The sequence below is a fragment of the Genypterus blacodes genome, unplaced genomic scaffold (genome assembly GCF_046128005.1).
Source record: "Genypterus blacodes isolate CSIRO-AG114 ecotype Tasmania unplaced genomic scaffold, CSIRO-AGI_Gbla_v1 ptg000098l_1, whole genome shotgun sequence".
NCBI lineage: Eukaryota > Metazoa > Chordata > Actinopteri > Ophidiiformes > Ophidiidae > Genypterus > Genypterus blacodes.
In genome coordinates this window covers 320,601-343,226 of record NW_027466902.1, presented here as the reverse complement: position 1 = coordinate 343,226, position 22,626 = coordinate 320,601, and the positions used below count along the sequence as shown (strand labels likewise).

Here is a 22,626-nt window from a genome sequence, read left to right as displayed (position 1 = left end):
GATTCACACTCTTTTGATCTCTTTTTACTGCTATTCGGGCGTTTAATTGTTTTTCTATTGGAGATGATTTCCAACTTATGTAGACTAATTATAAATAGTAATGATAGAAATAATAGAAACCACAAAAAGGGAAACAGGACTGTTGCACAATTTAGTTATTTAAGGTCCAAGTAGACCAAAGGATCTGTGACAGCCCTGTTACATGTGCACCCTTGAGACTGGAGAGGATTATGAAGACAAATAAGTGAGAATGAGGAGATTAGTGATGGAGGCAACACCTCAAACAGGTGCGCCCGTTTAAACTCACCACTCTATGGCAATGTAACACAGCTACATTCTACCAAAGGATTATGATTGAGTCCAGCCAACTGTTTGCTGGTACAGTTGTGATGATTGGCACCAACTGTCACTGCTGTGTAATTATAGTAGTTCAAGCTGACCGGCCTCGCTGTTTAGTCTTAAACTTTAAATCCAAAGCTGTCACTGTTTTTACATCATAACCTATCAAAACAACTTTACAGGTCTAGAGAGTTTGCTTTGCTTTGTTCTAACTACATATTAGCAAAACTCAGTGTGTCAGTGTGCAACAGATGTTCTTGTATTTCTTTTCTCAACCAGCTGGTGGCGTCATTTCCTTTGTATTTATTCAGCTTCCTTCTCATCCTGTAGTTCATTGAGCAGACTAATCTACAGGCTATAATTGTTACTATTGTATTATGTGCTTACCTCTAAAGAGGTAAGAATGTTTGTCATCCTGTTCACATTATCCTAATCCAGGTCTTGTTGACGGACCAGTCTGCCTAAATTAATGGCTGGAATCATTAAGTGGCAGAACCTGAATCTGCTCCAAAACACTCAACACTAACAATAATATATATTCTCTTTGGGCCATTTCAACCCGGCTCCCTGCATGACACTTGATTCATGACTTCATGACTCTGACCTGTTGTTCTTCCTCTTCCTGCTTGTGTTGTTGTTAAAGCTCACATGTATACGCCGAAGCGTGTGTCAAATGAGTAAATGTAAATGTAAATGTAAATGTAAATGTCCACTGCGGTCAACCCCCCGTGTATATGCCATCTATCTCTAAAAGCTGTTCGAACACAGATTTCAAAATAAAAGCATCACCCCCTCGTCAAACGAAGTGGACCTAAACAACAAACTGTGTTTTAAAATAGAACAAAGTGGAAGAAAAGTATTTGTGACCTCCCTGTAACAATTATTATAAAATTGGGGGGCAAACTGTTAATAAGTAATATGTCGTCATACATATGAAATGTGTATGACGACATTGATTACAATAATTACAATAATAACAAAAATGACAATGTAAAAAAAGTAAAGTAAAAAAATACATAATAATAATATTTGAACAAAGTTTGGAGGCGAGTGGTTGAATGGTGCTCTTTGTGTTAACGTACATTACATTACGGTCATTTAGCAGACGCTTTTATCCAAAGCGACATTAAATAAGATCGTCCATCCACCTGGAAATCCAATCTAATTCTATTTATAAGTATCCAAGCACCAGCCTGGTTCACCTAATTCTATCTATAAATATTCAAGCACCAGCCTGATTCACCGGTGTCGTCATTTCAGAGAAAGTCCTCCAAACAAAAACGCCACTCAACCAAACACCGGCATGTCGCTTGTTTACCTCTTTGATTCTGTCAAAGAACTTCCCCCAGACATTAACGCCACCACGCCTAACGCACCTCGCAGTAACCGCCAGTGCGCTCCCACACACTCAAACACACACACACACACACACACACACACACACACAGAGAGCGAGGGAGAGGCGCGCGGAGAGAGACGTTTCAACGCGCCTTTAAAAAACATGGCGAGGTTAAGCGAGCATGGGATTCGCCTCAGTTCCGTATGTATACCATATTTTCGATTGATTAACATTGTTTTGGGAGGGATTTCGCTAGCGTGCTTCATTTCATTTGGACGATCGCTTATTAAAGTTGCTGCACGGAAGAGAGAGACAAGAGAGTTAGACGGAAAAGTGACACAACCTTTATTTCTCTTCCAGATGAGTCCCTCCTTCCTTAACAGCAACTCTACCAGCCATACCTGGCCCTTCAGCGCGGTGGCAGAGATAATAGGTGGGTAAATTACTCTTATTTACCTTTTAGCATTTGTTTTTTTTATGGAATCTGTACGACAGCTGTACACCTGCGGCGAATGGTGCAACTTGGCCGCCTATTGTTGTTGTAGTTCACCTAAACGTAATACGAGATGTAATTATGGTGACACACCTATTCGGGCTCACCGTGAGCCTCTGGGATAAGTGTTACTCATCTTAGCCAACACGTGATCGGCGCAGTGGAAACATAAGAGCTCATAATATTGTGCCGAGTGTCAGTCAATCATGTGACAAGGCTGATGCTGTCTGTCTGGCTGTCTGTCTGGGAGCTGTCAGTGCTGGCGTTGGTCCACTGTGTGCGCTTGTATTGGCTTAGACGTGCTGCCGGTCTGTTGGCTGCAGGTTTAGTAGGAGGAGCAAAATGGTGCGTGTGTAGTACCTCCTTCCTTTCCCTTCAGCCTTGCCTCACACACACATATACGCGCGCACGCACACACACGGTGCTGCCCTTGCGTCGAATGTCCACCACACCGGCTGCACTGTCATGGTTAAGATGGCACAGTATGTTTGCGCAACACAGATAAAACTTTGCCAACACATTTGGAACGATACAACCTTTGACTCCCTCAGGAGCAAAAACAGAACCGCATCAACATTCCTTTGTAGTTGTTTTTTATATGTCAAATCACCATAAATGACCTTATAGACATTGTAATATAGGCCTTCACCCTTGTGATCCTTGTTGTAAGGAGGAAAAGAGCACAGTGACCAGTAAAGCAGATACATATCAGTAATAACAAACCCCAGTGATTCAGTCAACAAGAAGCGTTTTCAGATATCTTGCACATGTAGGCTTGAAAACATTTGCATGTCTTCTTACCCCTTGTGCTTCTCTCTCTCCCTCCCCCTCTCCCTCTCGCCCTCCCTCCATACCAATCTGCCAGACAATGCATCCGATCCCGGCGTATTTGCCAGACAGATTTGGATAGACGAAAGTGACCAAGATGGTCAGCCCTGTCTCACTTTCACCGACAACGGCAGCGGCATGACGCCCAATAGTCTGCACAAAATGCTCAGGTGAGACTATGGCACATAAATGGATGGTGTCTCTCCTCTGCTTTCAATCAAAGATTTCCTTTCACTCACTCACTCATTCATCCACTCACTGCTCCTTCTTTAACCACCACATCACCCTTGTCCTTTTACCTTTATTCCCAGTTTTGGGTTCACTGATAAGGGCTCAGGCAGGGCTAATAAGCAGGCTATCGGCGTGTACGGAAACGGCTTCAAGTCTGGTTCCATGCGTTTGGGCCGCGACGCCCTCATCTTCACCAAGAACGGAGGCTGCCAGACTGTGGGGATGCTGTCTCAAACCTACCTGAACAACATCAAGGCCCAGGCCGTCATCGTCCCCATCGCCCCCTTCAGCCAAATCAGCAATATCCTTTAGAAATGACCTGAAGTTTGTGTCGTAGGAATGCTTGTTTATTTGTGCGTGTCGTGGATGTTCTCACCATAACTCGAGAGATACAGACCCTGGTGGTGACAGAGGATTCGGAGGCCAGCCTGGCAGCCATCCTCAGCCACTCCATCGTCACGTCCGTGGAGCAGATTCACACACAGTTTGACTCCATCCCTGCGAAAAAAGGCACCAAGATATTAATCTGGAACATCCGCAGGTCAGAACCTCACATTTTTGTCTGTACTGGAGTCTCATTAGTCCATTTTAGTCTATAATTGTGACCTCCTGTATCTGTAAATGGCCTGGAATATTTCCGTCTCAGCCACATCTTGTAGATTTCTTTTCCATTTTTATTTTAGTTTTTATTTGCCTGACCAAATCATAGTTAAGTGTTTGAATGGAACTACTAATGATGTCATAACTGTAACCAACCTATCAACCCCTGTACTGATGCCATGAATGATGTCACAGTTGGAAATGGCAATCGTAAATGAGTGTGGGAGGGTCAGGGGGGGCTGGGGTCAGGGGTCAGGGGTGAAGGGTACGGCTGGGGTGAAGGGTTGTGAAATATCAGGGGGAAGATGTTACAAGAGAAACTGGAGAGCACGTGTCTGTTTGCTATTCATGGCACCATGACAGAAACAATGAGCTCCACTTCACCGTTGTCATGGTGCTTTGCTCTAGTTTGAATAAACAAAGAGAAGGTAGAATACGTGTATGGAGGGTTGTAGAAAATGATGTTGCATTGCAATAAGAAAGGTGTCTGTTTGTCTCTGTCTTTGCCGTCGTGTAGAGCAAATGATGGCAAGCCAGAGCTGGATTTTGACACGGATGTCACTGACTTCCGCCTGCCCAAGATCAAGATCGAGGACATGAAGAAGAGTATGAAGAGCAGTGGATCCCTGAGAGCACAGGAGAACATCCCCGAAATGTACTACTCCCTCAAGGTGATTCTCACGTCCTTCACAGCCACCATCTTGTTCTGGATTCTGAATTTAAACGTTGTCAGAACGACCTAAAATCTCCCCGAGTGATCTTTGCTGGCCGGATCTTTGCTGGCCGGATCTTTGCCGGCCGGATCTTTGCTGGATGTCTCGTCTCGGCTCCAGTGTTTCCTCTTTAAAATTGACTGCTGATCCCTGATTTGCATTGGGTTTAGTGCTCTGGGTGTCATGATCTCAAATGTTCTTGTTCTTCTTTGGTTCCTCTTTTATTTTGTCATCTTATTTGTGCTAATTTTGCTCACCCTTGCACTGCATTAGTTCCTCTCGGCCGAAATAAGACAGGAAACAAAAAGACAGATCAGACAGGATCACGACGCCGGGATGTCGCAACGTATGAATGCAACACCAGAGGAAAGTCAGTCAGTGTGAATCAACCAAATCCTGCAGTGCCTCATAAGCCCTTTCCTTCCTGCCACAAAGCGTCTCTGCACTTCACTCTCCTTTCATCTCTCTTCTCTTTTATTCCGCAAGAGAATTCATGCACTGACAATGATGTTGTATTAGATTTCCACACTTGTTGTCATTCAGGATGCAATGCAGTGTGTCGCATTCTGAAAATAGAAAGTAGAATAATTTTTCACCGCAGAGCACATCTCACTTTCTCCCAAACACCCTTGTTTCGTTCAATTTTGGGCCTCGTTCCAGTTTCAGGCATTAGTTACTACTCGGCTCTGCTTTGACGTGAGAAGTGTGAGCAGTGTGGAAGCAGCACATGCACGTTATAACTCTCTCCCTCTCTCTCTCTCCCTCCCTCTCTCAGGCGTATCTCAGCATCTTGTATCTGAAGCCCAGGACTCAGGTCATCCTGAGAGGAAAGAAGATTGCGGCCAAGTTGGTGGAAAAGAGGCTGAAGCACATTGAGCACGATGTCTACAAACCACACTTCAGTGTATCCTTACTCTGTCTGTCTGTGTGTGTGTACTTTTAACAGCAAAACTACGTGTGTAATCGATCAATCAGCCACAGTGGGTGTTTTCATTCACACCGGTCAGACTGTCTGCTGTGAGACCGCCTGGTTACACTCGTAGCTTCATTTGGTTTCAAACAGGAAATGCACAGAAGAAAAAACCAGAAGTGTGAGCCCCACGCCTCCCTCACACTGAGCCACAATGCTTCCTTTTGCAGGACAGCGTGAAAACAGACATTCAAAAAAGCAAAAAACGACTAACTGTTTTACTCGTACGCAGGAGAATATGCACGACTGCATACTACTCCTATGCTCTTTGATCAGATCCCCCTTTGAACACACTGATCTTCCCACACAAGTGAATCTGCTCAGTTTTTAACGTGGATTAAAGTACACATCTGATGTATCTTGCCTCATGCTCGCCCCTGTTATCCTTGACTGGCACCTGTTAGAAAGACAAAGTGAAGGTGACCTTTGGCGTCGACCCCAAAAACAAAGACCACTACGGCATCATGATGTACCACAAGAACCGACTCATCAAGGCCTATGAGAAAGTGGGCTGGCAGATGAAGGTAAAGGACGATCCCACACACTTTGGAGACATAAACACTTCTATCTTATTGTTGTTGCATTTCTTCATCCTCTTCACTCCTCTCCTGTAGTCTTCAGGTCAACGGGTGGGAGTCGGCGTCATCGGGGTCATCGAGTGTAACTTCCTCAAACCTGCTCACAACAAGCAAGACTTTGAGTATACTAAAGAGTACAGGTACATCTTTTAAACACACACACACACACACACACACACACACACACACACACACACACACACACACTTGTTTTAACATTGTCACCTCCATCTTCTTCTTTTTCTTTTTTTCCAGACTGACCCTTGGTGCTTTGGGCATAAAACTCAACAACTACTGGAAGGAGGGGACAGATAAGAAGGCCAGAGAGCGAGAGATCCGAGCTCTGCACAGAGGAGACGACAAGGAGGAGAAACAGGAGGACGAGTGAGCATCTTCTCTTCTTTCACTTGGAGCAGCAGTACAGTTGTTTAAACTTGCAAAGGAGACACACACACACACACACACACACAATGGACTAAATGCAAAATGTGGGTCAATGTTTCCACCTGTGTTCCACTTGTGGAATCCTGCGAAACATCATACACACCTATACTATACATAACTACATGCACATATACAACCATCCAAATGTACATATGTCTCCTAAATTGACAGCTCATAATCAGAATGGGATTCTTAATGGGAAAGATGGAAGATGGCATTATTCTGGCAAGGTAACGAAGAAACAAGAATTAGAATAACAGCGCTTTTCTTCAGTTTGGACCTTCAAGCCGTACCACTCCAGGTTGTTTGCATAGAAGGGAAAACAAGACGAGACTCCACTCCCTCCACCTGTGCTGTATGCGTGTCAGCAACAATTAGTCGCCGGCTGCACATAAGAAACTCTCTTGCCACGCTTATCGTCTCGTGTCTGTGTTTGTGCCCGAACACCAAACAACTAATCATGTTTCACAGACTGAGGATTGTATTTGACTGTGACACTGACAGGCACAATCCCAGCAGGTGCAGGTTCATTTGATTACCTGCGGCCGGCAAGCAGCGACATGTTGAAGTCAACTGAAAGTGAAATGAGGCCAGGCGTGATTGGAGAGACGAAGTGAGACGCTGTAACAGATGACGAAGAAGAATGACTCGCAATCTCTGTAGCTTATTGCAAAAGCTATATTGTAGCTCTTGAAGTGGAGAATGTGCTGTGAATACTGTTTATACTCAAGGTCAAGGATAAACATGTCTGTCTTTGTAACTCTTTGTAGCTTCTATGTTCTTACACGGCAGTATAAACTCACCCAGCTCATGCGTGTCACATGAAGAGCGGCGTGTCAAAATCTGCTTGGCTGATGGCGCGCGTGTGCGTGTGTGTTTGCATTTGCAGAGGCCCTATGTGGTTACAGTGTGAAGACTGCCTGAAGTGGCGGATCATCCCCACAGGCCATTACACTGCCCCGCCTGAAAATTGGAAGTGCAGCCAGAACCCGAATCCACGTTACAGGTGTGTGTGAGTGAGTGTGTGTGTGTTTATTTTCATTGTTTTCTTTCAAAAGGGGGTGATTGCGTCAGTGAATGGAAGTGTGATTGCTTTTGCTGGCACGCACAGCAGTATAATTTATATAAACACACCTTGATGCGATCATAAATGTGTTTTCATATGTGTGTGTTCATGTTTATCACACTTGTTAACACTGAGGAAACTACATCTTCCTCATCAAAACGTTTGGTCGTGATTGTAAATGTATGTTTAGTCGGGTGTTTAAAGTGTGCAGGGAGACCTTGTGCGCTTGAGTTTGCAGTACTGCAGTATCTCTGACTCAGTGTGTGTGTGTGTTTGTGTGTGTGTCTTGCAGAAGTTGCTCTTCAAAAGAGGAGTCGGGGGAGGAGCACCGAACATCCAGCTACCAAAGAGCCCACAAAAAAGAGTAAAGGCCAATCTATACCAACCTCTTTGTCGTTCTTTGCGCTTGTGAACGTGGACCAACAGTTTCACGCTGTTATTTTGAGCGTGTGTGCGTTTGTGTGTGTGTGCGGGTTCACATGCTTATCTGTGGTTTCCATCTACGAGTTTCATGCTACTATTTCTACTGTGTGGGTCTCTGTGTGTTTGACAATCAGTTTTACAATACTGACAGTGAAAAAAGTGTGAGTGTGTGTGTATGTCAGTAAGTGACCTGGTTTCTCGTCCATTTTAAGAAAACAGTTAAGGGGTTAGGGGTTACTGTGCATTGTGGATACATTTTCAACTGAAATCTAAAAAACAGACACATTTGAATTCGCACACATGACTGAAAAGTTCTCAGCCACACAGACGACATGTTCCAAGTCGGCGTGCTTATTCAATGCTGGCGGGGTTGTTATGATATTATTATTTCTCTCATAGCCACAAGGCTGTTTTCCTTCTTTTCATTTCAAACTGTTGTTTTTTTCAGCAGACAACTACAGAAAAGCAGAAAAAGAGCAAGATCTATGGGGGTACGTGTTATTCTGAACCTTCCTCTTTGAATCTCTTATTGTTTCGCTTTTCTCACTTGTCTCACTGTGTTTGGTGGTGTGTGTGTGCTGCAGTATGATGAGTACCAACCCCAACAGACCAAACACCAAGTGCTTTCACGCAGTTCATCAGAGTCCAACCAGCCCGTCTCCCAGAACACACACGATGGTGATGAGGCAGATGCAGGGGATGATCCTCCAGTAGATGATTCCATAACTACACACACCGATGATGATGATGAGGATGATGATGATGATGATGATGATGATGATTATGATGAAGACTACAGCACGAGCACAGCAGAAGTCACACCGACTCAAAAGAAGCGGGCTGAAAGAGACGCGAATGCAGAGAACCAGACCGCTGATGGCCTCTGGGACACACACGTTGTTGGGGACGTAGAAGAGCACAGCACAGTCACCCGTGCTGCAGAGAGGCAGGCGACTAAGAGAGACACGGTCCAAAATCACGCAGGCCTCCTGCGAAACAAGCAGGCACAAACACAAGCGCCAAGTGAGACAAACGATGAACCTACTCAGAGACTTGCACATGAAGACGAAGATGAAAATACAGATGCAAATATGGAGCCTGTGGAAAAACAACAGGAGAAGACAGAAAAGCTAAGGTAATGTATATCAAACTGATGTGAGAGACCAAAACATGCAGGATCTGTTCATATCTTGATTCACCAGACTGACCTTTGTAATTTGCAGCCAAAGCAAGGAACCCGAGCGGCCATTTTACCGTCTGACAAAGAAGCTACGCTTTTTGGATGAGCAGCAGCCGGCGAATAAGTCAGGAGATTCACATGCGGGGAAAGTTGCCAGTATCCCCGGGACATCGTCCTCCGAGTTGTCCGAGCAGGACAGTGGCAGACAAGAGGTGAAGTCGGGCCAAGCCACCCCGCAGAGCTCCAGCAGCCTCGTCGCCACCCACTCGTTCCCCTTCACCCAGACCATGGTGGTTTCCCCGCTGAGTCGCAGAAGGGAGTCATGGACCACAACTTTGGCTCCGGAGGGGAGCGACAGGGAGGTCAAGGTTAAGAAGCTGGCGGATTTGCAGAACGAGGCGCAGAGGCTGCGGAGGGTCCTGGGTGTGGAACTCAACAAGACGAGTAGAGGCACGATGACCAGAATGACGCCGCTCGCGCCCATTGCAACCAGAGACGCCTGCACCCAGACAGACACCGGAGGAGAGGTCAGTCATCAACAGATCCTTGCTTGTGTTGAATGTAAATCGCGCTTCCAGACAAACAGCAGCTCATCCCAGATCCAAACACCAAACCTTCAAAAACTACTCTTATTTTCTGCAGCAGAACCACAGCTCGACCTCGACCTCGACCTCCAGTGGACAGGGTCAGGCTCTGAAGCCGCTGGAGGAGGAGGCCATCCAGAGCCCCAACGCCGTGTGCGGGCAGAGGGAGCAGCCGGAGCAGAAGGGAGAGAAGAAGGAGAAGAGCGCCACACAGGGCAGGATCAGACACAGCGACGTCGAGGACTGTGTGCTCGAGGAAACGAGGTGTGTAGTCAGACAGATATGCATGGAATGAACACAGTTATTTGCAGAGTCAAACATAAGATGTGGGAACCTGTTCTTTCCGAAACATCGCTTTCAAATTTGCCTTTGTTGAATAAAGTCACATCCTCTCTCCGTGGCTCAGCTGTTTACCCTCAGTGACTATAATGCCAAACTGTGAATTTCTTGGTGATAAATGGTGTCGATCCTCTCTGTGCCACACGCAGAACCACACAGGAGCATCTGTTTGGCCTCCGTAAGAACGTGGTGGCGCTTCTCACCTCCATCCTCCCTCAGGTCAACCTAGCTGGCATCAGTTTGGACACAGCTGACGTGGACGGCATCCTGCAGCAGATTATAGACGTCAACTCACTCAAACTATGAATGTAACTACTTTCACATCCAGCAGACCTCTTGTTAACTTTGTTACAAGTTTTTGTTTTTAGATAAACATATCTGCCCCTAACACAATTTAAATAAGGACCGTTACAATACTGTCTTTCTTCAATCACTGTTCTTTCATTCATAGTGAAGGAATTGTTTGATTTTATGTTCACGCTATGAACCTGCATGCCACAAATCCAAATTATACTATAAGAGAATATTGGAATGGTGAAAAAATATATAATAGCTTTACATATTTATATTTAATATCACTTCTGTACCAGTGAACCGCCCGGCCTTGAGATATTTCATCCAGCACGATATCTGTGTCATATTTAAAGTGAAAGCTCACACAGCCAGCACATCTTAAAGATCTGTGTGTGGTGCAGTTGTTGTGCTGTTTAATGTGTAAATTAACTTTTTTATAAATCTTATTATATTATTACTTGTTTTCTAAGTTAATACAGTAAAACTGTATGATGAAGCATTATTCATTCATTTCTTGTGTGTCCCTTTATTGTTTTGATGTTTATTTAAACTTCTTTCATACACATGTGGTCAACTTGATTTTATGATTGTCAACAGAGGCAGTGAGCAACTTTGTAAGCAACTTCTTTACTCGTTTGCATTAAATATTTTTTAACCAAATACGGTGCACGTTGCCTAATTATTAACTAATCATTTACCAGAGATGTCATGCAGTACTGCTTATCACCACAAGGTGGAAGTGAAGCCTCGTTTGGTCTTATGAGAACAAGATTTACACACATCCATCCATCCATCTATATCTATCTATCTATCTATCTATCTGTCTGTCTGTCTGTCTCTGTCTGTCTGTCTCTGTCTGTCTGTCTGTCTGTCTGTCTGTGTTTCTCTCTTGGGTCTACTCTTCTGTCTTTCTTTCTTAGTGTCTGCTATACATCCTCTCTCCGTCTAGGTCTGAGTCTCTCTCTCTCTCTCTCTCTCTCTCTCTCTCTCTCTCCCTCCCTCCCCTCCCTCTCTAGTCTTTCTCTCGTGGAGTGTGTCTCCCACCTCTTTCTCTCCTCCTCTCCCGCGGCCCTTTAAATACCCTCCCCCCGGCGTCAGGAGCATCATAGCCGGTTTGTGTGTGTGTGTGTGTGTGCTCTCCGGACTCAGACAGGTGTGATGAGAGTGCCGCTCGTGTTGCTGCTGCTGCTGCCGCTCCTCTGCTGCCCCGCAGAGGTGCCGACGCCTCCGCCGCCGCCTTCGTCGCCGCCTCCGCCCGTCGTCAGGGAGTTTTACATCGCAGCTGTGGAGATCGGATGGGACTATGTCCACCTAGACGATGGTGCTGCTGACCCCGCGTCCGAACAAAGGCAAGTTGGCTCTCCTAGTATTCAGATTAGAGTGGAAAAGTTTAGACAGCAGGAGTTTAGACATCAGACTTCCCACTTGTTACAGGAATACCCAAGTGTAGATTTGGTTGCATTTCTAACTCAACTCGTTGTCAAATGTATCCAGTTTCTCATTACTACTTTATTTTCTTAGGAGAAAAACCAAAGATGCTCCTCAAAAATATATCAAGGCTGTTTATAGGGAGTACACAGATTCCACATATACTGTCCCCAAGCCGAGGCCAGCCTGGACAGGTAGGTTCTTTATACTGCTGTGTCATTAAGTATTGTTTATGCGTATTTTGTTACGTTACAGCTAAATAAATATAATACATTTTTATCTGATTGTGTTTGTTTAATCCAAATAATATAACAAAATCTACCTATCCACCTATGTTTTTTTATATAAGGCCACATAATAATAATAATAATAATAATAATAATAATAGTAATAATAATAATAATAATAATAATAACAAACAGTAATAAAAACATCACCATCCTCACAATCATAATACTTATAATAATCATAACAATCATAAAAAATCATAAAAATCACAACAATCATAAGAATCATAATAATTGTAATAATCATAAGTATTGTTGTTGTAACTGGTTGCAGGTATCCAGGGCCCGGTCATCCATGCCCAGGCTGGTGGCAAAGTGGTGGTCCACTTCAAAAACCTTGCGTCTCAGCCGTACAGCATCAGCCCTGTAGGAATCACTTACTGGAAACAGTCTGAAGGTAAGCGTTGAACTGAGCTAATCATTACAATTATGTCATCATTTAAGGTTAACTTTTTGGTACGTGTCCCAGTGTTAGTCAGCTGCATACAGTCCCTTTTGCTCATTATTTGACTCACTTTTTTGACTCATACGGCTGGATTATGCCTGGATTATGAGTCAATAACAAAAACCCTAGAGAGCAATGTCAGTTATTCATTGTGCTGCGGCCAGAATCCAGGGGAAATGCAAATCTGAACTAATGACACACTGGCCCTCCCCTGTGAATATTTGTCCTTTCTACAGTACTTTAGTGAGCCCAAAAATAGCAAAAAGAGGCAACTATGTTAATGTTCACATCTGGCCAGAATTACAGTATATCAGTGACTAACAAAGCAAACCAAGCAAGAGACAAGAAGGACACCGCATCATTTGTGGTGAAGGAAAACCACAAGGAAAATTCAGTTACCTATTATCTGAACTATGTCGCCTCGGGCTCACGCTTTTAACTTAAACCAGCAACCCTTGAAATCAGTGTTAAGTGAAAGGGCAGATATATGTGTGTGAGCGTGTATGATATAAGGATTGTGGATTCTTTGAGTCAGTGTTTCCCTTATATTTATTCATTATCTACATCAGTGGATCTGATTTGCCCTTTATTTATTCACAATATTATAATTCACACAATGAAAGTGGATATCTAAGTTCATGTAATTTCAATGACATTAGTGTTTCCACAAGTGATGCTGAATGAATGTGAAGGAGTCATGCTGAGTGTGTTTTCCAGGAGCTGGGTATGATGACTCCACAGCAGGACAGGAGAAGGAGGATGATGCCGTCTCTCCTGGAGGATACTTCGAGTACGTGTGGGACATCAACCGCAACGATGGCCCCACCAACGGGGACCCAGAGTGTCTGACTTACTCCTACTCATCACAGGTGGACACGGTCCGAGACGTCAACTCAGGACTTATCGGAGCCCTGCTCATCTGCAAGTCAAGTAAGTGGGGACGTGCGCCTGAGTGTAGTCGAATGTAATCTGTGTTGTTGTGTTAATGTGAGGCTTCTGATCGTGTTTCATGCGTGGACGTGTATTACACAGGTGCGTTCGCAGAAGATGGCCAGAGGCGAAATCCAGCATTTGTCCTGGTGTTTGCTGTGTTTGATGAGAGCAAGAGCTGGTATGGGGAGGTTGGGGAGAGGAGGAGCAGAGAGAAGTTCAGAAGGGGAAACGGCAGGAAGGAATACCACACCATCAATGGATATATCAACTCTACCTTACCTGGTAATACGTTGTGCTGAGTTGGTTCCAGAAAGTCATGTTGTAATGTTAAGTGCTGCTAACACTGTGCAGTGTATCAGTGGCTGCGCTGCATGTGGTCCACACAGGAATTTGACCTAATTCTGTCTCTCCCTTTCTCTCTCTCCCTGTGTGTGTGTGTGTGTGTGTGTGTGTTTAGGACTGACCATTTGTCAGAACCGTGGTCATGTGTTTTGGCATCTAATTGGAATGGGAACAGCACCAGAAATCCATAACATTCAGTTCCAGGATCACACTCTACAGGTAATTCAGGTCATCCTATGAGGAAAAGATTAAAAGGCCAGAAGGAGTAATTTGTAACACTCCTAATATTAAAAACTAACATTTAAAGGCAAATTAAGCTGCAGTACAACTATTGAAATCCAATCAATCAAGTTGAGTCTGTGTGTAGTTTTTGTTGCTCTGCTTCTATGTTACATATAAGAACACTAGAAACTACACAGATTAGTTTCCATAGGCAAATAAGGCCTCTTGTGATCACATTTTGCCCAAATATCAACACTTTCCTTTTTCCTGTTACAAATGAGACACAGTCAAGCACCACACAAATTTTCCAATTGCTCGATTTCTGAATCTCTTGATCAATGATTTTGTAGGTGCTGACCCATCGTAAAGTCACTGTGGAAGTGACCCCTATGACCTTCATCACCGCACAGATGAAACCCAACAATATTGGCCGTTTCCTTATCAGCTGTCAGATACACGCCCACAGCAAAGGTACAAAAGTCTTAGAGAGGTTGAAAGAGGTTGAAATAGGTTGACGAGGTCGAAGAGGTGTTATGTTGATTCTGATTCTGATTTCTGCTCCTCGGCTCTCCAAAGATGGCATGAGTGCTTTGTTTACGGTGGAGGACTGCCCTGTGGCCGCCACTCTGCCTGGCCCAGACCTACGTAACGTCAAACACGAGGATTATGGGGACGATTACTCTGAAGACATGTTCAACATCATAAACTTTGGGCCTAAGAATTCAAAACTCCAAGCCAGATCCAGAAATACACAAAGGTTTAAAACCTGGGTGCACTACATCGCAGCGGAAGAGATCACCTGGGACTATGCTCCTCATCTGAAACCCACGGACAGGTAGGAAAGACGGAGGACAGGATGAGGGGTACTGTGGTGGACGTGCTGTTTCTCTAACAAACACAACAAATCTGCTGTCCTTTTGCTCGTTGCCTCTTCAGTGAGCTGCAGTCGCCATATTTCACCACATCTCCTCACCGACTGGGATTCCAGTATAAAAAGGTGGTGTATGTGGAATACACAGATGGAACCTTCACGCAGAGGAAATACCCTGCCAACACACTGCTTGGTCCACATTTGAAAGGAGAAGTCAATGATCAGTTTCATGTGAGTGATTCAAAGTCGATATATCAGAGCTGCATGAGTGCAGAGCTGCATGAGTGCGGCTTTTGTGTGTCCAAAATGAACTCTATTGACTTCCAGGTGGTTTAAATTTGTGCTTCCAGATAATTTTCCGGAATCTGGCCAGTTACCCCTTCAATATGTACCCCAATGGCCTAACCAAGGTCTATCCTCTGCTGAGATCAGGAAATGGTGAGATCAGTTTGGACATAATCTCTCCTTCTACGTTTACACCAAATCCCCAACCTCTATATTACCTGGAATCTCATCTGATTCTACAGCACCAATGAGGGACCTGCGCTCCTTGGGTGTGCCCCCCAACGGGACCTTTGGCTACATCTGGAAGCTGTCACTGGATGACGGGCCCTTGGAGGGAGACCCCCAGTGTCTGAGCCAACTGTACCAGAGCACCGTCTCCCCAGAGAGGGACTTGGCCTCGGGGCTGGTGGGCACTCTTCTCATCTGCAAGTATGAAAGCATCGACCGCAGAGGACTGTTGGTGAGAGAAAAACACTCAAGATTATTGCCATAGCAACCCAGAACAGTATCAAGCAGAACATTGTTGCTTCTTACCTGCACTCACGCGTTTCTCTCTGTTGTGTCAGTTGGGCCCAGATAAAGAGTGGAGTTTGATATTTGCCGTCTTTGATGAGAACAGAAGTTGGTACATCAACGAAAACATTCAGCAGTATAGCAAAGACCCCTCTAAAGTCAACGCCACCGATCCTGAATTCTACAAATCCAACGTCATTTACAGTGAGTTCAACATACTTTGCTATTGCCGGTAATCTGATATTATTAATTAACAGCTTAAGCTTCAACAGATTCAGTTCTGGGTTTTTGATGTCTTTTTTTGTTTTTGTATGTGTGTGTGTGTGTGTGTATAACTGTACACTTCCAGGCGTGAATGGCATCATGTTCAGCGGGCGCCAATTTGTAATGTGTCAGAGCGATGTTACATTCTGGCATGTTGCCAACGTGGGCACCCAGAGTGACTTCCTGTCAGTCTACTTCACTGGAAACCTCTTCCAGTACCACAGTGGCTACCAGTCCGTCCTCACGCTCTTCCCTATGACGAGTGAGACAGTTTCCATGGAGACAGAGCTGATTGGTAAGTTCCTAGAAAGGTTATTTTATTGGTTTTATTTTTACAAAACAATATAATTGGTGCGATAAGGGAGATATTTGTACTTTATTTAGAAGATGAGCTCATTAAAACTTCCTGTTCTCAACTAATGAACTGCTGGTAAGGATATGATGCAACCATTCATCTTTTAAAGGTCCTGATTAAAGATGGGGAAATCAATGAGTAACTGATTAGGATCAGAATGTCAAGATACTTCTCTGTAGCTTGTTGTTTCTGTTACGGGAATAATGACGTAATGTGCCGGGAAAACCAACCCAATCGCTTTAATGCCTTAATACTTAATAATATAATAATTAATAATAATCTGTTGTGGAGTATTTCCTCACGCTCAGATATAAACTCTGTTACCCCTCCTCTCAGGTGAGTGGGAGATCAGTGCTTTTGATGACAATCTCAAGAGCCTGGGGATGAGCATCCGTTACACCGTGCGCCCGTGCGATAACTCAGAACTTCCACTGGTTGATCGGGATGATGATGGTGATGATGATATCTCAGACTATTTAGATCAGATTAATCTACAGCCGAGGAGTAGAAGATCCCAAAACCGCACAGTCATGGTTCAGGTGTGCAAGAAACCCTCACCTGACCTCAATACGACTCAGTCAGTAAACACCACTGATAATGTCACTAATGCCTCTGTGGGGGTTGAGTGTGAGCTGAGGAGGGTGACGGTGACGTCGTTAGATGGGGACAAAGCCAACATGGTGTCGGAGGGAGAAATCCCACAGGATATTTTGGAGGAACTAGAGAGAGATTTGGAGTTGACAGACGCCGTGGGTCAGAATGGGGTCGAGCCCGATGGCCAGGGGGGTCAGAGACAGAGACGACAAGCGGAGGGAAATTTCACCGATGGAGATTCAGATTCAGATTCAGCCGCAACCAGGATAGAGACTGGAGAAGATTTTGTGGAAAACGGCACTGTGACTGGCGCCGAGATGGAGGCCAAAGAAACAAGCCAAACTGAAATTGAAAAGAACGGGACCAAGGCGGCGCTTGAGGAGACCAATGAGATCGCACCGAGCGGGAATTCACAGCTGAACAAGAGGGCCTGCATCTCGGATCCAAACTCACAAAACCACGTTCAGCCTGAACCTGAGCCACAGATAGCTGATCCTTTAGATCTGGATTACATCAACATCACTGATGAAGAAAGGAATGCAACCAGTATCGCTATGTCTATGGAGTATGATGACTACATAGGAGAGGTAGAGTGTGCGAGACTTACTTTGTGTTAGAGTGTATTCATTCATTATGTGTTTAATTACCCCACTTACTGTAAAATCTACACTTTATTACAGGACAACAGCACATCAGACGTGTTTGCCACAGATTACATCGACCCGCGTTCCGGTGACAACAGATACAAGACCTACTATATCGCTGCGGAGGAAATTACCTGGAACTACGGCCTCAAACTACCACAACAGCTCATGAGCCCCGGGTAGGGAAAGATAAGATCATATGGCTTCACATCGTGGACAGAGATGGTTCTCATTCACGCACAGTAAATGTCCTAACCTAGTGTTGAAGACGGTGCTATTGATCTTCCCCTCTTCAGAGAGATGCGTCGTGGGATGAGGAAGTTCCTGCCGGAGTATAAGAAAGTGGTGTTTCGAGCCTACAGGGATGAAGATTTCCTTTATCCTGTAGCCAGAGGAGAACTGCAGGAATATTTGGGAATCATGGGTCCTGTCATCAGAGCGGAAGTTAACAATCTTATCACAGTGAGTAATAATCACCCTAACCAGCATTTATTGATTTATAATAACAATAAATCAGTGGTCAATGGTCATCTTTTTCTCCAGATTCACTTAAGTCTCCTGATCAGATCAAACTTTGTGGTGGTTTGTATTCCCCTTTGTTTCCTTCTTAGGTGATCTTTAAGAACAAGGCATCCAGACCGTACTCCTTTCACCTCCACGGCGTGTACGACCGCAGCCAGGGGGCCGGATTCATTCAGAACTATGACTCCTCTGCTCCCGCTGGTGTCCCAGGAGAGGCTGTGGCTCCCGGTGAAGCTCGAGCCTACAACTGGAGGATCACCAAGAAACAAGGGCCAACTAACACAGACTTTGACTGCAAAGTTGGTGCTTACTACTCCACTGTGAACAAGGTATGTGCTCACACCACCTCTCCTCTATGCTGTTATTCTTTTGTCTGGAGGTTTACATGTTTCATTTCAGTTTTGAGATCGCCATCATTTTCCCTCTGTTCTCCTCACAGGAGAGAGATCTTCACTCAGGTCTGATTGGTTCATTGGTTATCTGTAAACCCGGCACGCTGCAGACTCATCTGAACATGCAGCCTGGAATAAAGGAGTTCTCTCTACTCTTCCACACCTTTGATGAAACTAAGAGCTGGTACATGGAGGAGAACCTGAGGCAGCATTGTGCTTACCCATGCCAGGCAAAACCTGACAACCCCTGGTACAAGACCAGTAATACATTTGCTGGTCAGTTGACTACCTGCATATTTCATAAATCTAATTATTTTGAGAAAAAAACTGTTTACTTTTCAAAAAAACAGAACTCTAACATTGTCAAAAAAGAAAAGGTTAACTACTGACATAATGTATGTTAAAGTATTAGTTGTGACGTGGAAATGACCGGCATCAATGTCATGTTCACAGCAATCAATGGCTATGTGGCAGAGACACTTCCTGGTCTGTTGGTGGCGCAGCACCAGCAGGTCAGGTGGCACCTTCTGAACGTGGGGAGCAATGGAGAGTACCATGCGGTGCACTTCCATGGTTTGCCTTTGACTGTGCACACTGAACAGGAACATCGTATGGGAGTCTACAACCTATTCCCTGGTACACACACACACACATACACACACACACACACACACACACACACACACCATAGCATTTGTGCTTTCTCTCATGTATGTGTCGTAAACTCACATACAGAGAAGTAGAGAAGTTTACAATATGTGTACATCAGCAGGTTGCATATTGGAGTTTCACTTATTACACAAACGTATTTTGAAAGATCACACGTCACTCAGTTGGATTCAATTCAAGTTCATGTAGTCAAAATCGTGTACTTTCTGATATTTGCATACATCATGATGTAACCATTCATTCATCGCCCTCCAGGTGTGTTTGGCACCGTGGAGATGAGACCCCCCACAGTGGGCACGTGGCTGGTGGAATGTACCATCGGAGACTACCAGCTGGCCGGCATGAGGGCCAAACTACTGGTCTATAATAAAGGTGCACAGGGATTATGTCTGTAAAAAGTGTTATTCTTTATTTTTTTTCATAAACCAGTAATAGAAGTTCTTACTTTAAGTGAATGTGTACTTGTTGGAGGTTTTTAAAGCAATGAAGATGTAAAATTCTGTACCAACACATTGAATGTTTCATCATAAGAATTTCAAATATTTTCACCAAAACAATGATAATTTAAGACATTGAAACATCAATGTCTGTATGTATTTAAGTGCACAGAAACAGATGTTATAATAGGATAAATGAATGAAATGTTGTTGTGCTGACTTGCAGGATGTGTCTTGCCTCTGGGGATGAAATCAGGAAGGATAGACGACTCTCAGATCACCGCAGCAGATCATATAGGTGAGGGGACATTTCTGGTTCATTATCATTATTATCATTTGCTCAACATGTACCATGAAAGCCATTTGTTGTAACAGTTGTGTTTGACATGGATTCTCTGTGTGTATATCCAGGAAACTGGCAGCCCAGGCTGGCGAGGCTGGAGCTCTCTGGTTACATCAACGCCTGGATGGGTAAAGGCAAGACGTCGTGGATTCAGGTGTGTCACAGAGCCTTCATGTATCTGTTACGTGATATCACCGTTATCCTTCATATATGTGTACATACCGTATGTATATGTGTGTTTTGTAGGTGGACCTTGAAAGGCCCGTCCTGTTGCACGGTGTGCAGACACAGGGAGTGAGGGCCACTCTGAGGGACTATTACATCACACACTTCACCATCGCTTACAGTCTGGACCAGGAGACGTGGACCACCTACAGAGGAAACAGCAGCAGGCCGACCAAAGTATGTCTACTGTGGCAGGGTTAAGGGGTTAAGGGGTTATGGGGTTACGGGATAAAGGGATTAAGAGGTAAAGATACACCAAAATCCCCTTAGGAACATCAAAAGTCTAAACGAAACCCAAACACCAAAATCAAACTAAAATAAATAAATGAGAATGTCTAAGTGATTTAACGTCGGGTCAGAAAAGTTTCCTTTAGTCTAAAAAAGCAAAAACAATTAAGTAAAACCTCCAAGTAGGTTAAAGAAAAGGTTAAGGTAAAGGAATGGAGCAGGTCAGAGTTTGGGTTACAGCTGTTAATTATTTCTAACATTCAGCTGTAATGGAAACTTCATTGTTCACAGGCAGATATTAAGTTAGAGATTCAGAATTTTGACCTTGAAGACTTAATATGTTGATGTTAAATGTACAAAGACTTGAAGTTGAAGTCTTGGCACATTTAAGACGTGGATCTGCTGATAACGAGTTGATCTCACCACCAGCCGCCTTATCTGTTGTGAAACATTTCAAGGGCATCGTGGGGAGTAAAAAGTAGAATTTGTTGCTGTGAAGGACGACCCCTATCCCCCCCTGAAGTTACAATTGCAATTGGATGCAGAGGAGCTTGTAAAATGATCTCTGATGACTCAATAAAGCTCAGATTCCCTTTAGGGTCTTTCTTCATAATACACTCAAACGTGGTTTGTGTGCTTTCAGATCTTTCACGGAAACATGGACAGCTCCAAAGTGAAGGACAACCACTTGGATTCACCAATCGTGGCTCGCTACGTCCGCATTCAGCCGCTCAATTTCGAGAGAAGACCTGCTCTCCGTTTGGAGCTGCTGGGCTGCGACCTCAACAGTGAGCTGCACCCACAGGAACAGGAAGTTCATTGACTGTTTGCGTGATAGTATTGTGATTGATTTTGATGTGTGTGTGTGTGTGTGTGTGTGTGTGTGTGTGTGTGTGTGTGTCCAGGCTGCTCGATGCCTCTCGGACTTCAGAAGAGGTACTTGATTCCTAACAGCAACTTTGCAGCCTCGTCTGTTTATTCATACTTGCGGCGTACGTGGAGTTCCGCCCTCGCTCGCCTCCACCAGGAGGGCAGTGTCAATGCCTGGAGGCCGAAGGTGTGAACAAAAACACACACACACACACATAAATAAACTTGTAAGTACTCTACTAATTTCTGTTCCTCTTCTCACCTCCTCCTCCTATCACACACACATAGCTGCACACACATTTCACACATTGCTGCTCTGAGCTGAGGAGGTGTGATCTGTCCTGTCTAGCAGGCTGTGTTATTAAAGGTCACATACCAGGCAGTAATGCATGTCATGGTTAGGCAGAGAGGTCAGGGACAAAGCCTCGAGCTAACTTTGTACCATTGAGCTTTATACATTGTGAAACCTCTGCCTCTGGCCTCCGCTCTCCCCCAGAACAACAACCCTCACGAGTGGCTGCAGGTCGACTTGGGCAAAATCAGACGCATCACGGGGGTCCTGACCCAAGGAGCCTCGTCTCTGCTCACCCAGATGATGGTGACCGAGTTCTCAGTCACCGTCAGTCGCGACAGACATTCGTGGAGCAGCGTGTTAGAAGACGGCTCACAAAGAGAAAAAGTAAAGCAAACTTCTCTCTCTTCACGCAGTTCCCTCCGTCTCGCCCTCCGTCTCACTCATCTTTATCTCTTTCCTCTCCCCTCCCTCCTTCCTCAGATCTTCCCAGGAAACAGCTCCCCGGATGAGGAGGCCCTCACCCTCTTTGACCCCCCACTTTTCGGACGCTACCTCCGCATCCACCCGCAGGGATGGATCAATGACATCGCCCTGCGTCTGGAGGTCCTGGGCTGTGACACTCAGCAGGGTCACTGAGGTCGCCGGCTCACACACAAGCTTACCAGCAGCGTGTCGCCACTGTAGAAACGAGTCTTTGCAGTTTCCTCTTGCCGTTGTGATTTGGATTTCTTAACTTGCAACTTATATCAACTAGTAGAATTTGATAGAATTTGTTTACATTTTCACCAATGTGTTGTTCTTTTTGTCTTTACTTGTTGAAGTGTTAATGAAGGAGGTTCACAGTGTTTATAAGATAAACACACACACATACTGACAGTATTTTGTAGTACATAATTCAGCAATTTTTGAAAGTAACCGCGTGTAAATATTTCAGTGTTGATGGATGTAAACAGTTTGAATGGTTATTTTATATCACTGGAGAAGTTTGTATTAATATTTTATGCAGCTTTATTAGTTTAAATAAAGAAACTTTGAACTTTG

At 44.6% G+C, this 22,626-nt stretch overlaps 2 protein-coding genes across 2 annotated transcripts; both read left to right on the top strand.

Annotated features, from left to right (window-relative positions):
- The first annotated feature begins 1,625 nt into the window (after positions 1 to 1,625).
- On the top strand, positions 1,626 to 11,081 carry LOC143008054 (uncharacterized). The gene is made up of 17 exons (XM_076159631.1): positions 1,626 to 1,879; positions 2,039 to 2,111; positions 3,037 to 3,169; positions 3,311 to 3,532; positions 3,625 to 3,771; positions 4,348 to 4,501; positions 5,319 to 5,447; positions 5,918 to 6,037; positions 6,128 to 6,231; positions 6,347 to 6,475; positions 7,425 to 7,541; positions 7,894 to 7,965; positions 8,473 to 8,515; positions 8,609 to 9,159; positions 9,248 to 9,731; positions 9,847 to 10,052; positions 10,277 to 11,081. The coding sequence occupies exons 1-17, from the start codon at positions 1,643 to 1,645 to the stop codon at positions 10,431 to 10,433; spliced, it is 3,078 nt and encodes a 1,025-aa protein (XP_076015746.1). The 5' UTR covers positions 1,626 to 1,642; the 3' UTR covers positions 10,434 to 11,081.
- Positions 11,082 to 11,543: 462 nt separating this feature from the next.
- On the top strand, positions 11,544 to 22,626 carry f8 (coagulation factor VIII, procoagulant component). Its single transcript, XM_076159645.1, has 27 exons — positions 11,544 to 11,770; positions 11,943 to 12,043; positions 12,411 to 12,533; positions 13,299 to 13,511; positions 13,614 to 13,796; positions 13,972 to 14,075; positions 14,429 to 14,549; positions 14,655 to 14,913; positions 15,015 to 15,180; positions 15,300 to 15,387; positions 15,477 to 15,694; positions 15,801 to 15,951; positions 16,097 to 16,306; positions 16,703 to 17,547; positions 17,641 to 17,783; positions 17,901 to 18,066; positions 18,216 to 18,455; positions 18,566 to 18,794; positions 18,972 to 19,154; positions 19,443 to 19,559; positions 19,851 to 19,922; positions 20,036 to 20,121; positions 20,214 to 20,369; positions 21,064 to 21,208; positions 21,326 to 21,477; positions 21,787 to 21,969; positions 22,066 to 22,626. The coding sequence occupies exons 1-27, from the start codon at positions 11,580 to 11,582 to the stop codon at positions 22,219 to 22,221; spliced, it is 5,001 nt and encodes a 1,666-aa protein (XP_076015760.1). The 5' UTR covers positions 11,544 to 11,579; the 3' UTR covers positions 22,222 to 22,626.